Source organism: Eulemur rufifrons, chromosome 19, assembly GCF_041146395.1.
Source record: "Eulemur rufifrons isolate Redbay chromosome 19, OSU_ERuf_1, whole genome shotgun sequence".
Classification (NCBI taxonomy): Eukaryota; Metazoa; Chordata; class Mammalia; order Primates; family Lemuridae; genus Eulemur; species Eulemur rufifrons.
This window is the reverse complement of record NC_091001.1, coordinates 42,554,315-42,575,384: the sequence shown is the minus strand read 5'-3', so window position 1 is coordinate 42,575,384 and position 21,070 is coordinate 42,554,315. Positions and strand designations below refer to the sequence as shown.

Sequence of the window (21,070 nt, the reverse complement as noted above, 5' to 3'; positions counted from 1 at the left end):
TCTTGTTAGGAGATGCCTTGTCTCCCTTTCCCTCCTTGTTTTCTGCAATTGCTTTCTTTCATTTCTGACAATACAGGTATTCTTGGACTATAAAACCCTAGAGTTAAAGTCTGAATCAGAATGAACTTACAGGTTCTCAGAATCAATATAGGCAGTCACAGTTTATTTTACATTAATTTTTTTTTAAGAAAAATCATGTAAGTGCAGAAGGGACTGGGACATGCACCTTAAATAGGTGGGAGAATTTTTGATTGACTTTTGTTTGGAATAAAAAATGTCCCTTTGGCTTAGAAACAAAACCTATGACTCTCTTTTGAACCCCTCTTTAAGGTTCTAAAATCTACTTTAGAAAATCTTACTAAGGCAGTTTATGGAAAAGTGCTCCCTTTTAAACCTAGGACTTGTAGCTCCCTCCAGCAAGAAGATTGTAGGAGGGGGGTGTGTTTCAGGGAAGACAAAGATTAACTGGAAATGATGAAATAGTCAAACTCATTCTTCTGAGCTTCCCTTTCTTGTTTCTATAGGAACAGTTGACCAAATTTAAAAGACCTCCAGCTTCTGTCTTTGTGGAAAGATACCCTAAAGAAAGTTGAAACATATTAGTCTGCCCTTGTTTTCATGTTCTGTGATTCATAGCTTCGTAGCTCAGTATGACTGGAGACTTAGGGATAAAAGAGTACGTGAAGTGAAAGTGAGTATCATGAAACAAAACACAATTACTAAAGGACACGGACTTTTAGCTTATTTATCTGTACATAGCTCTTTCCAATATATGAAGTGTGTATCCACACATAACTCATACATTGTCACGTTTGTCCTGTCCAGTAGCCCTGGGTGTTAGGGCAAGCAGGCGTTGGTTAAGGTAGAAAGATGGAAGCATTTGCCTAAAGTGGCAGAATGGGCTTATACTGAGGTTTGAGTCTAAACTTTTCTACTTCTGTATGATGCTTTCCAAATACTGTATTATTCTCATCAAATCGAGCCCCTTGTAGAAAGAAAGCAAGGTCTTCATCAATAATATGAATTTGTATGATTTTGGAATTTAACATATGTGAATAATGCAAATTCACATAAAACTTTGAAATGGAAATCATTATCTTTAAAAGCTTGAAAGTGACAAGCTAGGAAGTTTATGGAGTCTGAGCTCTGGGAATAAAGATTAGTGCTCTTTGTCTTCCATGAGGACCCGGGAGCCCTACTAGGATGCAGTGTTACTGGAACACAGCTGTAGGCTTGTCCCATAGGACCATGCTGGAGGAGGTTAGTTGTAAAGACAGCAGAGTGGTTCAGAAATGGCTTTGACTCCTGCTTCTCTCACTTACTGGCTGTGGCAGAACGTCTTTAAATTCTCAAAGCTTCCAATTCCTCAAATATAAGCAGAGTGTTAACAGTGAGTAACTGATATGGTTATGAAGAATCTGTGAGATAGTGCATATAAAAAGATAGTCCAGTTTGTGGCCAACAAGTGGAAGTTGCTGCAGTTGTTTCTATTACAATAAAGGCCACAGAACACAGACTTTGGAGCTGGATGACTGGGTTAGAATCTCAATTCCACCCCTTTCCCTCTGTGAGATTGTGGCCAAGTTAACCCTTCTTTGTGTTGGTTTCCTTATTTGTAAAATGGGAATAAAAGTAGTATGTACCTTATAAGGTTATTATAAGGATTAAATTTATATTACATATAACATAATGTTAAATTAGTGTTTGTTAATAATAATGCTTCGAACTTCTTTTCACAAAGCCTTCCTGGCTTGAGTACAACTGATTTTTGTGTTTGACTGAATTTCCATGTCATAACACTTAGACCTTCAGGAAATACAGTTAGAGTTTTTGAAATGGGTAAAGGGAGTATTTTCATTGTTAAAAAGTTTTACCATTCCGGGGATCAATTTACATGTATTGCACACTCTGGATACAGATGTAAGCAGAGCTTTCTACACTTCCCCCAAGTTACCAGGCCTTACCCAATTGTGGTGAGTGGGTTAGGATTGCATTACAATTTAGCCATTCCTTTCCTCTTGTGTACACTAGCTATATTTAGGAAGGTCTAGATAAGCCTGATATATTGCATATTGTGTTGAGTCCAGTAGATCCCAGAACAGCTGGCTACATGAACCAGAATGTTTAAGTCCAATATTAGAGCAAGGTCCCAGAAAGTAAAACGTTCAGAAAGTGGGTACATGTGTTTCAGCTGTGCTGAGCTGTGGTCTGGTTCTCACCCTGCCACCAGCTCCCAGTTAGCTACTGCAACTGTAGAACAAGTATATTTCCTCTCCAGTTTTATCCTCTTTATCCTCATTGGAAGCAAAATGTCAGGTGTGATTGTAATTGAAATACAGATATGTAGTGAAGGTTCTGAGGAGAGTGTTTATTTTTCCAAAATGGAAGAGTTTTGTATTTTTCTGACTATAGAAGTAAATCCTATTTTAGAAATGTTTAAATAATGCAAAAGTCTAAACTATAAAAAAGGCAAACACCACACTTCAACTACACAGAGAAAACTACAGTAAACCTGTTAGTGTACATCTTTCTAGATATTTTTCTGTGTATCTATGTGTATATGGATATTGAATTGTTTGGATACCTCTTAGCAATACATGTGGTTATCTCCTTTTCCAACAAATACACATCTGTATTATAATTTTAATGGATAAATAGAATTCCACTTCATGGGTTGTACCATAGTTTATATTTAGCCAATCCTCTGTTGATGTAAGATTATTTCTGAGTTTTCAGGAAGTCTGAGTTTGACAATTGTCCTTGCAGGGAGTCCCTGTGACTTAGATCCTGATTCTGAGATGGAGAAATCAGGCTCATCTTCTACCATCTCTGAGCAGCAGCTGCAGAGGCAGGAGGGTCTGAGCAGCACCAAAGCAGACTTGGCTGAACAGAGTCTCATTTCATCAGAGAAATGGCTTCAACTCTATGGGCTTAAGAGCAAAAAGTTGACCTTGAAACAGATTTTGTCACAGATTGGATTCCCACATTGTGAAGGTATAGTACTCACAAAACCCCAGCATGCTGCTGTTTAGCCTTTGAAGAAGCTGCATCAGCTCTGAAGGCCCCTCAAAAACCACAGGTCTCTGAGCTTGCTGTGATCTCATGTCCCTATCAGTAGAAAATGCCTGTGCATGCACCCCCAATATGTGTATATCATATACATGCATAATTGTCAAACCACATATTTAGTATTAATAATGCTTAATTTTATCCTTTATTTTTTAAATTGACAGATAAAATTGTACGTATTTATCCCCACAAAGATCTCCTTTGTGCTACCCCTCCTATTTTTTTTTTCTAAACGTTTTATAGTTTTACTTTTTACATTTAGCTTATAATCTGTTTTGAGTTAGTTTCTATATAAGGTTCATTTTTGACTATGGATGTTCAGTTACTCCAGCATTTTTTATTTGAAGGACTATCCTTCCTCCTTTGAATTGCTTATGCATCTTTGTCAAAAATTAGTTGGTTGTACTTATATTTCTGGGTTCTCTATTCTATTCATCTGTGACTATCTCTCCATCAATACCACACAGTCTTGATTACTATAATTAAATAATATCTTGAAATTGGGCAGACTGATTCTTCCTACTTCATTTTTCTTTGAAATTGTTTTAGCTACTGTAGTTCATTTGCTTTTCCAAATAAATTTTAGAATAACTGTGTCCATGTCTATGAAAATATTGCTGGGATTTTGATTGGGATTATATTAAATCTGTATATAAATTAAGGGATAATTGACATCTTTACTATGCCGAGTCTTCTAGTCCATTAACATGGACTATTTTTCATTTCATGTATTTATATCTTCTTTGATTTCTTTCATCACCTGTCTTATAATTTTCATTGTACAAGTCCTGTGCATGTTTGGTTAGATTTATACCTAGGTATTTAATTTTTTTGAGCAGTTGTAAATGGCATTTTATTTTAAATTTTGGTTTCCACATATTTATTGCTAGTATGTAGAAATATGATCATTTTTGCATGTTAATCTTCTATAATCATGCTGAACTCACTTATTAGTTCCAAGAGGGTTTTTTTTTTTTTTTTTTTTGGCGGGGGATAGACTCCAAGGAATTTCTAGGTAGACCATCATGTCATCTGCAAATAGAGGAAGTTTATTTTTTCCTTTCCAATCTATATGCCTAGTATTTCCTTTTCTTGCCTTGTGTTGGCTAGAACTTCTGGTAATATGTTGAATAGAAATGGTAAGAGTGGATGTCCTTGCACTTAGGGGAGAGCTTTCAGTCTTTCACCACTAAGTGTGATGTTAACTGTAGGTTTTCTATAGATTTTTTAAAAAATCAAATTGAGAGAGGTCCCCTATATTTTTATTAATCTGAGATATTTTATAATTATTGGGTGTTGAATTTTGTCAATTTTTTCTCCATCAATTGATAAGATCCTGTGATTTTTCTTTGTCTGTTAATTTGATGGATTACATTGATTGATTTTTGAATATTGATCCAGCCTTGCATCCCTGGAATAAACTGGGTCATTTTTCAAAATTCCTTTTTTATTAGATATTGCTGAATTCTATTTGCTAGTATCGTGTTAAGAATTTTTGCATCTGTATTCATGAGGGACATCGGTCTGTAGTTTTCTCTTTTTTTTGAATACTGGTTTTGTCTGGTTTTGGTATCAGAGGAATACTGGCTTCATAAACTGAGTTGGGAAGTGTTCTTTCCTCTTCTGTTTTCTAGAAGATGTTGTATAGAATTAATATTACTTATTCTTTAAATGTTTGGTAAAATTCTCCAGTGAACTCCTATAGGCCTAGAGATTTCTTTTTGAAGAATTTTTAAATTACAAATTCAATTTCCCTAGTAGATACAGGACTATCCAAATTACCTATTTTATATTGTGGTAGTTTGTATTTTCTGTGGATTTGATTCATTTCATCCAAGTTGTCCAATTTATGTGTGTAGAGTTTTTGTAGTATTCCCTTATTAGTCTTTTGATGTCTATAGGGTCTTTAGTAATATATCCTGTTCTTTCTTTTGGGGATTTTTTTTTTTTTTTTTGGTGGAGACAGGGTCTCACTCTGTCACCCAGGCCTAGAGTGCAGTGGTGCACTCATCATAGCTCACTGCAATCTCAAACTACTGGGCTTAAGTGATCCTTCTGCCACAGCCTCCTGAGTAGCTGGGGCTACAGGTGTGTGCCACCATGCTGGCTAATTTTTCTATTTTTGTAGAGACAGGGTCTCCCTCAGGCTAGTCTTGAACTCCTGGCCTCAAGCAATCCTCCTGCCTCAGCCTCCCAAAGTTCTAGGATTACAAGTGTGAGCCACCGTGCCTGGCCTTATTTTTGATGTTAGTAATTTATACCTTCTCTTTATATTTGTCAGTCTTGCTAGAAGTTTGTCAATTTTATTGATCTTTTAAAAATACTAGCTTTTTGATTAATTGATTTTCTTTATTGTTTTTCTGTTTTCAATGTCATTGATTTCTACCTTGATCTTTATTCTTTATTTCCTTCTGTTTGTTTTGGCATTATTTTCCTTTTCTAATTTCTTCAGGTGAGAGCTTAGATTATTGATCTGAGATTTCATCTCTTCTTATGTAAGCATTTAGGGTTATAAATTTCCCTCTAAGCATTGCTTTAGCTGTGTCCCACAAATTTTTATATGTTGTATTACCATTTCCATTTAGTTTAAAGTCATTTTTATTTTTGTTGAAACTTCCTCTTTGACTCATGGATTTTTTAGAAGCATATTATTTAGTTTCTAAGTATTCGGAGATTTTCATGTTATTTTATTATTGATTTCTAGTTTTTCTCCATTTTGGACAGAGGATATACTTTGGTTTCAGTTGTTTTAAAATTTTTTGAGGTTTGTTTTATAGCCAAGAATAATATTTGTCTTGGTATATGTTTCCTGGGTACTTGAAAAGAATGTGTACTCTGCTGTCATTGTATAGAACTTTCTATAAATGTCAATTATATCCTGTTCATTGATGGTGGTGTTGAATATCCTTGCTGATTTTCTGCCTGTTGCTCTATTAATTGTTGAGAAAGCAGTATTAAAGTTTCCAACTATAATTGTGGATTTGTCTATTTCTTCTTTCAGTTCTATTGGTTTGTGCTTCACATATTTTGCACTTCTATTGTTTGGTACCTACATATTTAGGATTACTGTCTCCTTCTAGTGGATCAACACTTTCATCATTGTGTAATGTCCTGCTCTGTCCCTAGTCATGTTCTGTGCTCTGAAGTTTACTTTTCTGATATAGTCAATTCTGATTTCTTTTATTATTAATGTTTATATGACATATCTTTTTCCATCCTTTTATTTTTAATATATGTATATATTTATATTTGAAGCAAATTTCGTGCAAGCACCATATTGTTGGGTCTTTAAAAAATCCTCTATGTCAACCTCTGCCTTTTATTTTGTATATTTAGACTATTTACATTTGATATAATTATTCATATATTAGGGCTTATCTGCTATTTTATTTTTTTCTGTCTTTTTCTCTGTTTTGGCTTATTTGTTTTTTCCTGCCTATCTTTGGGTTACTTAAACCTTTTTAGAATTCTATTTTTATTTATCTATAGTGTTTTCTAGTATATGTCTTCATATGGCTTTTTTAGTGGCTGTGCTAGGTATGACGGTATGAATACATAAATCATCAAAGTCTACTGATATCAACATTTTACCAGTTTGAGTTATGAGTGGAAACCTTATTTCCCTCTATGTCCCTTTACCCTTCCCATTTATAATAAAATGTATTATTTACTCTTTGTACATTGAGAGTCACATTAGACTGTGCTATAATTTTTGATTCAACCATCAAACATAATTTATAAAACTCAAGAAGAAAAGGAAAGCCTATTTTATTTGCCCAGGGTTTTGCTTATTGTGTTCTTTTGTCCTGATGTTCTAATGTTCCTTTTCTTGTCATTTTATTTCTGCTTACAGAACTTCTTTTATTCATTCTTTGAGAGTAACTCTGCTAGCAACAAATTCTTTCAGCTTCTTTGTCTGAGAATCTCTTTATTTCTTCTCTATTCCTCAAGAATAATTTTGCCAGATATGAGATTGGGGGTTGATAGTTTTTTCTTTTAGTACTTAAAAAGTATTGTGCCACTTCCTTCTGGCCTCCATGGTTTTTGATGAGAAAATTACTGTCATTAGAATAGATTTTTATTTTTTTCTGGCTGCTTTCAAGATTTTTTCTATGTCTTTAGTTTTCAGAGGTTTAGATCATGATGTGCCTTGGTGTGGATTTTTTTGGGTTTATTCTCTTCGAATTTTACTCAGCTTCTTGAATCTGTTACTTTATTTTTTTTCTCCCACCACATTTGAAGAATTTTCAGCCCTTATTTCTTTGAATACTTTTTTCAGCTGTGCCTTCTTTCTCTTCTCCTTCTGGCACCCCAATGACTTAAATAGTAGATCTTTTGAAAAATAATCTCACATGTCTCTGAGACTGTGTTCATATTTTTCAGCCTATTGTTTCTGTGTTGTTTAGATTGGGTAATTCCATTGTTCTGTCTTCAGGTTTACTCATTCTTTCTTCTTGCTTATTCACTTTGCTATTGCATTCATCTATTAATTTTTTTTTACTTTGGTTACTCTATTCTTTTTGTTCTAATATTTCCATTTGATTCTTCTTTATATCTTCTATTTCTTTGCTGAGACCGCCTATGTTTTTATTCACTTAAAGCATGTTTATAATTGCTTGTTAAAGTATTTTTATGATTGTTGCTTTAAAACCCTTATCAGCTCACTCTAGCATCTGTGTCATCTTGGTGTTGATACTGTTAGTTGTCTTTTTCCAGTAAGTTTGGGATCTTCCTGGGTTTTGGGATGAAAAGTGATTTTCTATTAAAACTGGGACATTTGGGGTATGATGTAATAAGACTCTGGATCTAATTTAACTCTGTATCCTAGCAGATATTCTCTGACACTACTCCAGTAGGGATAGAAGCCTAGTGTCTCCCCTCAGCCTCTATTGACATCCATAGGAAGAGGGGTTCCTTGTTAAGGATGGGCAATGGTGGTAGTTCAGTCTTCCCTCTAGGTCTTCATTGATACGACCCTGGCTGGAGGGGACAAATGTATTTTATTATTCTCCATGTGGCCTTCATTGATGATGTAGATGAGTGATTTTGTTACCTTTGTGTGGTGGTGAAAGTCCTGACTCTTTACTAGGCCTGCTCTGATATCACTCCAGTGGGGGGGGGGGGGCGGATTCCTCATTAATGCCAGATGGGGCAGGAGTCCAGGCCACCTATATGGTCCTCCCTGACACTCTGGTGTGGAGGCTTGTTAATGGCTGGCAAGAATGAAAGTCCTGGCTCCTCATTGTGCCTCTTTTGATACTTACCTAGCAGGGGTTTAGGGTACTTATTATACCCTGGCAAGGCTTTAATTCTAATTTCTAAAGTCAGCCTTTGCTAGTAGAAATGGAGGTGGTGCTGCAGATTTTTCTGTAGTATTTAGCTGGAGTAGAGTGCCTTTCTTTGGGTCCCAAGATCTCTAGCCAACCTGCCTCCTTCTTTCCATGTTTTAGACTATTATTATATATACTATTTTGTATATAATGTCTATGGTTTTTGGTTGTATTTAGTCAAGGAAGGAATAGGAAAAAGTACATTTTCTCATCTTCCCAGAGACAGAAGCCCTTACCTTCACTCTTGAAGAATGTTTTTGTTGGGTATAGAATTATTGGTTCAAATTTGTTTTCTTTTTGACCTTTAAACATGTCAGTCCTCTGGTTTTTACCTCAATTTATTCCTCTGAGAAATAAGCCATAATCTATTACATTTTCCCTCTGTATGATGTATGATGTATGATGTATATAATGTATCTTTTTTCCTGTGGCAGCTTTTAAGATTTTTCTCTTTATTCTTGGGTTTCAGCTATTGTACTATTCTTTGTAGTATGGTATGCCCTGGTTTGTTTTCCTCGTATTTACATTGGATGTGATTTGCTGAATTTCTTGGATCTATAGGCTTATTTTTAACCAAATCTTGAAATTTTTCATATATTGTTTCCTCTAATCTATTTTTATGTCCTATTTGTTCTCTCCATTTCTGCTGAGATTCCCAATTACAATTATGATAAACATCTTGATATTCTACCACAGGTCACTGAAACTCTGTTTATTTATGTGAAAAAATTTTATCTTTGTTCTTTATATTGAGTAATTTCTTTTGACAGATTTTCAAGGTTTCTGAAGCTTCATTCTGGTACCTCCAATCTGCTAAGTCCATACAGATACTGTACTTTTTGTTCTAAAATTTCCTTTTGTTTTTTTCAATTTCTTTGCTAAGATCCCCAGTTGTTCACTTATTATGACCATATTTTTCTTTCCCTTCAATATAAGTATGGTGTTTATAATATAAATATTTATTTATATATGTATAAAACATTTATAATATAAATATGTTAAGGCCCCTTTTTTGCTAATCTCATCTGGTCCATCTCAGGGTGTGTTTTATTGACTGCTTTTTCTTTTGACTGTTGGTCACATTTTCCTGTTCCTTTGTATATCTGATTGTTTTTTATTTTGTGCTGGACAATGTGGATGGTTGTAGAGACTTTGCATTGTAGTATCTTTTTGCAAGGAGAAATGATTTTTTTAATTCTTTAAAAAATTTAATATATTTCTATAATAGCTTTGTTGAGCTATAATTTGTATACCATACCATTCACCAATTTGAAGTATGTACAATTCAGTAGTTTTCAGTATATTCACAGATATGTGCAACCATCACCACAGTCAAATTTAGAACATTTTCATTACCTCAGAAATAAACCTTGTATTCCTAAGCTCTCCACTTTCCCATCCCATGTGCTATAAGCAATCTACTTTCTGCCTTTAGAGATTTGCTTGTTCTGGACATTTCATATTAATGGAATTTATAATATGTGATCTTTAGTGACTGGCTTTTTTCACTTAGAATAATGTTTTTAAGGCTTATCCATGTTGTAGCATGTACCAGTATTTTATTCCTTTTTATGATCATATAATATTCCATTGTAGGATATGCCACAGTTTTCTTATCCATTTCTCAGTTGATGGATGGACAGCTGATTTTTATTCTGGTAGTCAGTTAACTTGGCTGTACTCATACTCTAAACTCTCTTTCTATCCTGCTAAATAAATACAAATCTCACCAGTCAGTGTCTTCCTTTCGAGGATGAATGCCACTCCAGTTTCTGCCTCTTCTTGATTGCTCTCTAATGCCTTCAAATAGCTATTTTTATATTTTGTGAAGAATTTATCATTGTTTTCTGTATAAAAGTTAGCCAATAAAGTCTACTCCACCATCATTGGATGCAGAACTCACAATGCCTTGCATTTCAATTGGCAATACAGTTTATGGAGCCTTCTATAAACTTATTTCCCTCAAGCCTCAAAAAACAGCTCCCTCTCCTGTCTCTCGATAAATGTCTCAGATAAACAGAGAATGCTGCTGGGGAGTGGAAGTCACTCCATCAATGTCAGTTAAAAAGTTGAAATCTTAAAAATAAAGAGAAGATTATTGCTGATGGAATTTAAGTATCCATTCTTTACTGTTTACTGTTATGAAAGTTGCACCTCATAACTTACAAATTTTATTACCCCTTGTGATTTGGGGGACCAAGCCTGGCCAGGGAGGCTGTAAAATTCAGCCTTGCCCTTTTTGCCTTTCCAAAGTAAGCCTCCCTAGAAAAGCAGTGGTAATGTAGTATAAAAACCATGAGTGCCACCATTTTCTCTCCCACCTGTGAAGCTTAGTAATAATTATAATAATAACCACAATAAAATAGTCATGACAATAAAAACATTTCTGCAAAGTCTTAACTCGTCTCTGTCCTACTAAGTCCTACTTAATCCTAGAAGCTTCTCTGTAGCCTTCTACAGAGTAGTTCCATGAAAGAGTAGGAGTATGTTTTAGGCAACATTGTATTCCCATCTTATGAGCACTGTGCTAGCACATAGTGGGTACTCGATAAGGGTTTGTGCCATGGATGTTTGAATAGCTGAACATACAATCTGGTAAGAAGAAAATCTTGTGGTTTTGATATTCTGTATGACTATTCTGAATCTATTGCTTGCTTTATTTTAATGATTTATTTATTAACCTTCACTTGAGAGTACAGTAAATAATATCTAAGTTGAATTTTTAAAATTCTGAAAACTAGGTCTAAGTCCTGAATAAAAGTTTTCAGGAATTAAACACAAATTCTTTGTTGTCTTTTTTTTTTTTTTTTTCCACTTCTGCCTTAATCATTCTGGACAAAAGAACACGAAACCAAGAACAAACTCCGTTTTTCCTATTCATTCATGCATTAAAATTGCACTTTCCATAAACAATTACCTTTATTGTAGCACCTAGAAATACTTCATGATTCAGAACAGAATAGAAAGCATTACAAATTGTTGCTGTTGCTGGGCATATAATTTGGATGGCATCAGAGAAAAACATTTCGAAATATAAATAAGAAGCTTTGCTAATACACTTTTTGATTGTTTTTCTTTATAAAAATGCAGATTACGTGACTTCTCTGGGGAGACTTGTGGCTTCTCGGTATGCCAATGGCCTGTTTCCACAGTTCTACAGAGCAGAAGATGGCAGAGTGTACAATGTAAGTCAGAGTCCCCTCGATGCACAGGTCCGGTGACATGATGCTGAGCACATCAGGGAGTGGGCTATTGGGAGAGGCTCGTGCTGCTTGGCTGAACTGAGGCATTATTAGGCTGGGGTTTTCTTCTGGCAGTGGTAGAGTGATGAAAGTCATAGCCAAGGAGCTGGGGAAGGAAACCCTTGACCCATTAGGGATAAGCCCAGAAAGTTCTTGACCAGAGTTGAAAACCTTTGTATATCAACACTTTGTTTTGCCTTGAAGATAAGAGAAAAAGGAAATATGACAGAGATTAGCTGAAAGCCAAGAGCTAGCTACCATTATCTGAGAGAAGTACTGGGAACAGGGGGCAGCTTTTGCAGGGAGAAGAGGAGAGAGGATGAGCGGCACCTCGGACTGGAGTCCTTTGTTCCCAGCAATTCAGCACTTGACTCTCATGGCCACCCCCCTGTCCGGCCCTGTGCAGACCCTGGCCCACCACATGGAGCTCATAATCTGTTGGAGATACACATCCCATCATGTCCTTTTATGGATATTTGTTCATGTCAATGTACATCCATGTACCACCTGGACTGTTGTCTCTTAATGTTAAAAAAAAAAAATTACTTTTTAAACTAAGCCTGGTCCTAAGCAACAGTATCTGTGGAATCTTGAAGTTTGGTGTGTAGATATTTTTCATCTGAACCACATTAAAATCAGAACTATTAAAAATATTCGTCCCTTTACCAGCTAAGTCCATCTCCACATCCCCTGTGGTCTGGTCCCACCCTGGTTTCTGTGTTGACATAGTAGCTGTGAACACTGGAGAGGGAGTTAGGAATTCTGTCCTAAGGCCATGAGAAGTGATGCTGGAGCTTGAGGAATTGAGCTTGAAGAGATATACGTGAAGGGGAGGGAAAGAGTTTAAGGAGCCAGAGCACAAAAATGGACAATTTCACAGTGCTTCTGAAAGCACATTTTTCTTAACATTTTGAGTGTCTGGGTGTTAAAGTTTAACAAAAAAGTACCAGATCCTCTTTTAAAATCTGATCATCACAGAATAGTTCACAATATTTTCTTATCCCATTTTCTATGTCTTCTACCTCCCTTTCCCCAAAAGGCCTCGCATGGTTGTGCCTGATCTATATGTAGGATAGTTTATTTGTGCCCACAAGAAATTGCCTGCAAGTCCCTGTCACCTTTCAGGGGCAGCCCTTAGAGGTGCTGGTGGCAGCTATGGGTGATCAGGTGATCCAGGTACAGGGGAGCTTGGCCTGAGAGAGGAGGAGGACACAAGGACAAAGGTCATGAGCAGGAGGATGAGTAGCTGGGACAGCATCCCTGAGAAGAAGCCAGGCAGATGTGCTGGCATGCTTAGAAACATTTTCAGAAATGTTTTTGGCATGTTGTACTTAGGAAAACATTTTAGTGAGACTTACTTTTTCCATCTGCCTTTGATGGTCTCTCTTTTCTTATGCCTAATTTCTTAAAAGTGCCCCTGGGCATTTTTTTGATAAAGATAATCTGTAACTGGAAAGATAAAACACAATCTGGAAACTTTTTTTTTTTTTTAAAGAGTTCTATATTTTGAATAGATCACATCATCATCTTTTCTTCTGTTAGGGAATCATTCAACAGGTTTTTCATTTGAAAGACTGGAACACTTCCTCCTGGATTATACAGGGTTTAGGAGATCATTTACAAAATTGTTATTAATGCTTAGTTCTTTTTGACAGCACTATGGTTCAGATGACGTATTTTGGTGCTGTTTTATTGTTTTTGTTTTTTACTTTTATTTTCATTAAGCTGACAGCTAAATCAGAACTGATCTATCAGTTTGTGGAATATTTAACACAAGCTGTGGAAAGCTACAAGCAGCGGATGGACTGGCTCACCAGCAGAAGCCGGCAGATTTTTGGTGTCATCTTGGAGCAGTGCATCACCATAGTGTTAGATTTTGGTGGAATTCTGGAGGGAGAGCTTGATCTGTGTCGAGATGCTTTAATAATGATCCTCCAGGAGCAGGTGGCTCACATAACCAAGTTCAATATCATACGGTAAGTTCCCACAGGAAAGGGGCATTTCAGTGAAACTTCATAGTAATTTGCACATATTTGGAGTTAAGCAGCATAGCTAACATAGTTAGCTGTATGATGAGGGGAGGGGGTATTATTTTGTAATTTCCTAGAATGTGTAATTTTAGCAGAAATCCTATAATAAATAAATCCTAAGAAACTTTTATCTGCTTTGTACAGGGCATCTTAGTTTTCACATTAAAAGAGATTTAGAAACATACTTTTCTTCAATCCATGGGAAAGTTAAAATATAAGAATATGAATTATGTTGAATATATATTTAAAGCCATAAATTTCTTCACTTATTTTAGATTTTAGCTTGGGTAATGAATTCAAAGGTCACAAATTTAACAGACTGAATTTGTAACTCTAGTTGACTTCCCCTGTAAGTTGACCCCTTTAACCAGAACAACAGGTGGCTGGCTTTTTAGAATTTCCCATATTTCAGAGTTTTTACAATCAATTATTTATGGATTCTTGGATTCAAGAGGATTTGGACCTCAACACTGACTTCTCATCTGGAACAGTGGTTGCATGTCCCTGACAAGAAACATCTGAATGTGTGGGAAGGATTTACCTAATTGAGTTTTTCTTTAAAAAAAAAAAATTTTTTTTTCTTTGCTGTCCAGCCATCTTTGGGGAAAGTGTTTTTCTTTTTTAAATCAAATACTTTCAACTAAATAGAGGACATCTTTGGGGGCAATGCCTAATTGTATTCTATCCCACATTCCTATTTCTGCCACAGGTATATTATTGAAGGAATTTAAGTGCTTAAATCTGCAAAGCTTTTTGCTTTCTTAGAAATGTTTGCTATAATATATATCTCTTGGCCAGATCCCTACCCAGAGAAGCCACACAGAGGGACACAAGTATGAGCCAGCTTTACTTCTGGAGGTGGACTATGAGGGCAGACAAGCTGATTTATTTGCAATTGTCAACACAAGGATTAATTCAAATGGCTCTTCTTTTTTGAAATTGGGGGTTTCCATCATTCATTTCCAAGCCAAACTAAATAACCAGATTTTCTCAGGATTTAAATAATAATGCTCTGCTGAACTCAAAACAACGCCATCTTTGATCCAAAAAAAAAAAAAAAAAAAAAAGATAACTGGTGGGATTCTTTCAGGACAATGAAAACAATGTCATGAAAGCATTAGAAATAAAATTTTAGAGTAATCAAACTGCTGGTGATTTGCAAATCTTAATACTGTGAATTCTTATAAATTTGCTATTAATAGAAGGCAGTTACATATAAGCCTGCCTGTTTATGAAAATAACTTTCCTTAATATTTTTAAAGCACTTGTTTATATTTTTGAGATTTTTGTTTCTCATGTAAATATTATTTTTCCTAGTCAGTACAGCTTAAGGAAGATAATGGTGCTTTGGGAACCTGTCTTAAACAGCTCACCCATTTTGTTGGCAATTTCAGAGGGCTGGGAGCTGTTTCCTTTCTGTCTCGGTTCAGGAGATGGGCATTGGGCAGCTTGTTGCTTATGGCTGTGAGATCAAGGGCTGACAATCCCCAGTAGCATTGATCACCACCCAGTGACTGCTCCATGTGATTCCTTTCAGGGTTTCTCAGGAGCCTGTGAAATGGCAAGAAAATGCTACTCCTGTGACAGAACAATCCATAGCTGCTGCCATCAGCTGGGTTGAGAAACTGACTGCTAAGCTGACTTTGAGCAATGTTAGCCGCCTGGATGCTCTGCTGGAAGCTGGGAAGGACAAAACTGTAAGTGTGTGTCCATGCCTGCTCCAACGTCATGGAGGTGGCTTCAGGCTTAGCTCTTCACACTTGCTATCTTCATACTGCCTTTCCCCTGATCCCACAGGGATCCCATCATTGGCCTTGAAGACCCCATTTTAAGTCATAGTCCTGTTCACCTCTGAATTTGGAACCTCAAATTGAGAAATGGTTACAAGCCTCAGATGGGGATGAAAGTAGCAGCTTTGGTGATGGCAGAGCTGGACCAATGAAAATGAGACTCCCAAATACCTGTCCCCTGAGCCTGGCTAGGCTCCCTCTGTGGGGCGATGGGGATCACAGGGAAGACCCTCATTTAGCTTGTGCCAGGAGAGCCAAGTGCTACTCACACCCACTGAGCACGGAGAAAGGACAGGGAATGGGGCCATAGTTGTGCATCTCCGTCACATTCATTCCACTCTCACTCTCCTGCCAATTAGATAAATCCATCCTTCTCTTGTGGGGAGGAGAGAGAGGTTGGAAGATCCCTCATAGAATGTTAAGGATGAGGAAATAGGGTTCCCCAAGATCCATGTTCTGGATCTTTCCAAGTTCCTCTTCACAGATGGATCTATCATGTGCTTTCCAAGGTGAAGTATGTCCAAGCTGATGAGCCTGTCCATGTTGGAATGTTGATGTATTGACATATGCCTTTTGATAGGGACCTTTTGGAAATAAAGTTTTCTTGGAAGAAGCAATTAAATGGTGGTGTTTTATATCTCTTTCAGCCACAGGGTCTGTGTTTCTGTGTGTGGCTCTAGTGATGGGGCAGTGGCAAGCGAGTGGAGAAGTACTCTGGGCAGATGGGGTCATTTGGCCAGCCTCGCATCCCCAGGTGGGAGCAGATCTGTTTGCCTTTGGATACAGATACTTAGTACTTATTTGCTTCCTCCACTCTGGAAGCCTGAGGCTTTTCTAGGTTTCAAGCTTTACCTGGATGTATTTAGAAGTCTTTTCTTGGGGAAAGAGGCCATGTGCTGGCACCTTGAAAGACAGCCCCCAGTGGTCACCGGCCTGTGTTTATCAATACTGAGGGTCACAGTCTGAAATTGGAAACACACAGTTTTTCCTCCTGAAGCCAAAGGAACAAATGTTTTCCATCAAAGAAGAACCTAATACAAGCTACTCTGTTCTTTGGCCCTTCAAGTTTGTTTTAAAATCTGTAAAATTTCAAGTGTCTGGACACCTTAATAAGCACTCAAGAAATGGAACATTTCCCAGCCTCTTGAATGTGTGTGCATGTGCGTGTGACACGGCTGTTTTCTTTCTCTGTCTGTTAACCTGGCTATTGTGGTCATAACTGACTCTGGCCACCTGATGTGACTGCAAGATCTTCCTGTGACCTTGCTTTTCTATTTCCCTTCCCTTTGGTTTGGGCTTTTTCTTTCTCTGGGGTTCATCCTTTCATCCCTAGCCCGGGAAGTAAGGAACAATTCAGTGAGTCCCAGGGAAGTTCTATAGAAGAGGACAGACCAAGAAAGAAGTTCCCAGGTACTGATCATCAAATGCGACCTTGAGAAAAGACTGAAAAGCTTTTGAGAAGAGACCATGGGGTATACACAGAGACTGCAAAGCATGCACAGACCGCTGCGTCCCTCCCCCTACAGTCTGTATCTGGGGGTCTCCCAAGGAGAATTCCAGTAAATGCAATTGTCTCGTATACAAAAATACCATGCCCTGTGTTTTATGAGGAGTAAAAAAAGAGCACCCATGTGTGTGTGTGTGTGTGTGTGTGTGTATGTGTGTGTGTGTTGGTGTTCTGGGGTGGAGGGGTGAGGGCGGAGATGGGTTCCCATAAAGCCTGCTTCTCTGCTCTGTATCATCTTACTGGTGATAATCTGCCTTGGGTTAGCATCTCCCTCTATGAGTGGGTCCTGAGAGGAGCCAAGAAAGTGGGTATTGTCTTGTGTCCAAAAATTAACATTCAAGTCTGGTTTTGTACCAAGTCCACACAAGGAATAAGGGATGAATGCTGTGCTTGATTGTGGTGACAGAGGATGCCCAGAGGCCACTGGCCTCCTCCAAGACTGGGCTTTATCTCCGTGGTAGGCCAGGAAGGGATCCAGGACAAAGGTGAGCCTTTGAGTCTGAGAGGAGCCTGAGAAGAGTGTGATGTCTGTTTACACCCTGGCTCTACTCATAGCACTTGAAGAGCACTATTGATGGATGAACCATTGTTGTATTCTGTGAAAAAGGACCTGGCTCATGAAAGGACAGCATGGGGTGTACGAGGAAGTGTTTGGCGGCTGCGAGGGGTTGCCATCTGCAGAGCCCAGGCGTGTTGCAGCAGAGGGTTTCTGCTCTTCAGTGTTCTCTGGTCCCAGGCCATATGTCTTTTGGAAGTTAGTAGCTTCCTGGGCTTTACAAGGAGATGTGGTGTGCCAGGAGGCCCCAGGAGTCCTGCCGATGTGGATGACAGAGAAGACTGTTTATCCAAAGCCCTGGGTCTAAGCTGCCTGAGAAGACTACCTGAGGTGCTTCCCTCCCCGCCGCAGGACAAGGCCACCTGCCCAAAAGACACCTGCATTTCTGTTTTCATTCTCTCAGCCTCTCATCCATCCACTTGACAGGCATGCATCCATTTAGTTTCTTGTTTCTTTTAGTCATATTCACTGGGAGACCAAGTTGGTGAATTGAAGACAGACCCATATGATTTCATAAGGAGCCTTCACTGCTGGGCTGTAAAGCCTGGCATGTCAGTCCATGAAACTGGAAGCTCATTTATTTCCTTGTGATGGTTCAGACAGGCATCAGATATTTTTATTTTTATGTTTCTGATGCTTAACAAGGACTCTATAAATGTTTGTTGAACACTGAAGAAATGGAAAGAAAATAGTGTTGATATTCTTGAGTTTGGGGGCTAGATGTGGGTCCAATGGATTTCCATCCCCAAATTATTGCACAGATTTGACTGAAGGGAGGTGGCCTATGTGGGACCAGCAGGTGAGTTTGCAGAGGCGTGTTGGACTCTGGCAGGGATGGTGGATGGGGACGGGAACCCTGAAGCCTGGGAGGCCAGAAAGTCGGTGGTGGTCAAGAGTGTTAAGAAGTATTTGAGAAGTGAACTAGGTCGATACCATGGGGAACGATCACCACCAAGGAGGATATCTGAAAGTCAAATCAGGCTGCGCCAGGTGAGGGCTCCCACGGGCACAAGGAGGACCTGGAGATTAGATCCCAAGGTCTCGAGTTGGTAAAAAATGTTGCAATATTCAAAGTTGTATGAAGAAAAAGACAATTTTTTTCTAGAGCCTTTGCTACCATTCTGGGTGACTTTCATTTTTGCTCCTTGAAGAGTGGAGACTGTTATGTCTAGAAGCCTTGGGGATGAGAACACAGACTTCTGACAAGTGGGTGCAGAGGGCAGCCAGAGTAGAAACAGCCACTCCTGCTCTGTTTCTTTTTTTGCCCCCAGAGCAGCAGCTGGGAAGACGTCAAGGACTCCTTGGCTGGGCAGAATGCAGGTTACCATGTGAAGCTGCAGAATAAATGGCCCAGGTAGAATAAGATATTTTATGTGAAAACATAAAGGCTCCACCCTACTTTATGTAGTGTGAAGTGTCAAGATCTTTTGACTCACTCTAAAAAAGCTGAGTGGAACCCATGTGTTGTTCTATCAAAGTTAGTGCAAATCAGCATGTGGACAAATGCTGGTTGGTAAGGAAACTGCTTTTGGTCTGGATGCTGCTATTGACCCTCCACACTGGTCTGTGCCCCTATGCAGCTCCAAGGTACTGGCCAAGGGGTGAGGATTCCCATGAGGATATTCCCTTAAGCCGAGTAACCTCATGGACCCAACTTTTGGTCAGCAGTGCTGATATCAGGAGTAGAGGACAGAACCCTTGGGTGGCAGGGGAGCTACAGAAGTACAAACAGTGCCTGCCTGTGGCCACCTTCTCTGCCCCATGATCTTGCTTTTCCAGTTCTAGGACTTATGTTGTCTCCAGCAATGAATCAGCCCTGCCATGAGTCACACAGCGTAGCGGTGGAGAGAGCACGGGCAGTCTTGGGGTCAGGCAGCCTGGGCTTAGTAGCGCTAAGATGAAGTCAGTTATCCTTTCCAAGCCTCAGTTTCTTCATCTGTATACTGGGCATAATAACAATAATTCATATGCTACAGGATTGTTGTGAATATTGAATAAAATAATTCATTTTAGCTTATCCCAAATAGCTGAAAATCCTAAAGCCATTTTGTTTTAAGAAGCATTTTGCCAATTTGAGGGGAGATAGGAAGAGGTAGCATATTTATTCTTCCTCTCTGTTTTCCTAAGTGTCATTACGTGAGCAGACAGGAGAAGCAGAAATGCTGTGCGCGGGAGAGTGAGGGATATCTGTGCTCTCAATATGAAGCATGTCTCAGGAAATCTACAGCATGGATAACCTAGAATTGACTGGAAACATATGCAATTAAGAAGCTGAGTAATGAACTTAATGAATAGTGAGTAACACCACAGCCTTTGTAAAGGAAAGGAAATCCTGACTCACTGTTGGCTACAGCAATTTTCAGTTTGATGAAATCGTGAGGGAAAAACATTTCTTCACAAGGATTTCAGATTCTTGGGTTATTCCCAGAGCAAAGAAGCTGAGTTTACATGATGTCCAATGGAGATGTGGTGGTGTCAGGAGCTGCCAGCAACTACCTGGAGATGTGTGTCCTCACCTCCCTGTTGGTCTAACGAATTGCAAAAAATATGCCGTGTCCTCTGTCTTGGGCCATGTGTCATTTTAGATCCTTATAACAGGATGAACTTGTCCCCATGCTAAACTTGGGCACTGACACAACTGGAAAACTCTAGTAAATAACTGTGCAGCTAAGAAGGAATCTTTTTAATAAATCTTACACAAAGAATGTACAATACCAGGAAAAGAATGAAACATAATGCATTTGCTGGAAGAAAAATATTAGTTGCCCAATAAGTAATCCGGATTACACTGTTTCTCCTTTTTTTTTTTTTTTTCGGTGTTTCCTCATTCCCAGGTTACTGACTGAAAGACGTTTTCAACATTCCTCAGTCTTTACTTCCCAATAGGTACTTTTTACAATTATGGAGCTGGTGTCTAAAGATCTGAAAGAAAGAGACCTGGTGGTGTGTAGCGGGGTGGAGGGGGGTGCCTAGTTGGAGGAGGATGTTGCTGAAGAGGTCTGGTCTCAGCCCTCACTCTGGTCTTCTCCTAACACCCATCTTAGGCCCTCAGCCCGTGCCCCCACCTGCCCCCCTTGGCCACACAGCCTGCCCATGTGCTGGTCAGGCAGAGCCCCTTGACCAACTGGGAAGCACGCATGGGGCCACCTCTCTCAGACAGCTTAAGGCCCAGGTTTGGTGTTGAGATGAGGCCATTTATTGACTATATTTAGCTAGCACAGGTTTGGGATTAGAGCAGGGGAAGAGTCATGAATCCCAAATGGAGGGTGACATCTATATATCCCCTAAAACACAGTATGTTTGCTGGGGTTTCTTCCCCAGTTATCTGTGGAGACAATCCATCAGGACATTTTTAGGGGCAGGTTGAGAAAATATGTATTCCTGGCTCTCCTTGGGATTTTTACATTCCAAGATTTATATAAATACATGCACAAGTGTAAGTCATCTTGTTTAAACTCCGTTATGAAGAATAAACTGCATTATCTGCCATGAAGAAACTGCCGTTCCATCACTTGCCTGAGGTTACAGAGCTCATTAGTGGCAAGG

At 38.6% G+C, this 21,070-nt stretch overlaps 1 protein-coding gene across 1 annotated transcript in view; it reads left to right on the top strand.

Annotated features, from left to right (window-relative positions):
• Positions 1-2,798: 2,798 nt before the first annotated feature.
• The window catches only part of VWA3B (von Willebrand factor A domain containing 3B), a 188,799-nt gene continuing 170,527 nt past the window's right edge, over positions 2,799-21,070 (top strand). Inside the window, 4 exon segments of the mRNA XM_069494458.1 lie at positions 2,799-2,994; positions 11,490-11,584; positions 13,367-13,617; positions 15,209-15,368. Coding sequence (XP_069350559.1) covers positions 2,799-2,994; positions 11,490-11,584; positions 13,367-13,617; positions 15,209-15,368 — 702 coding nt within the window.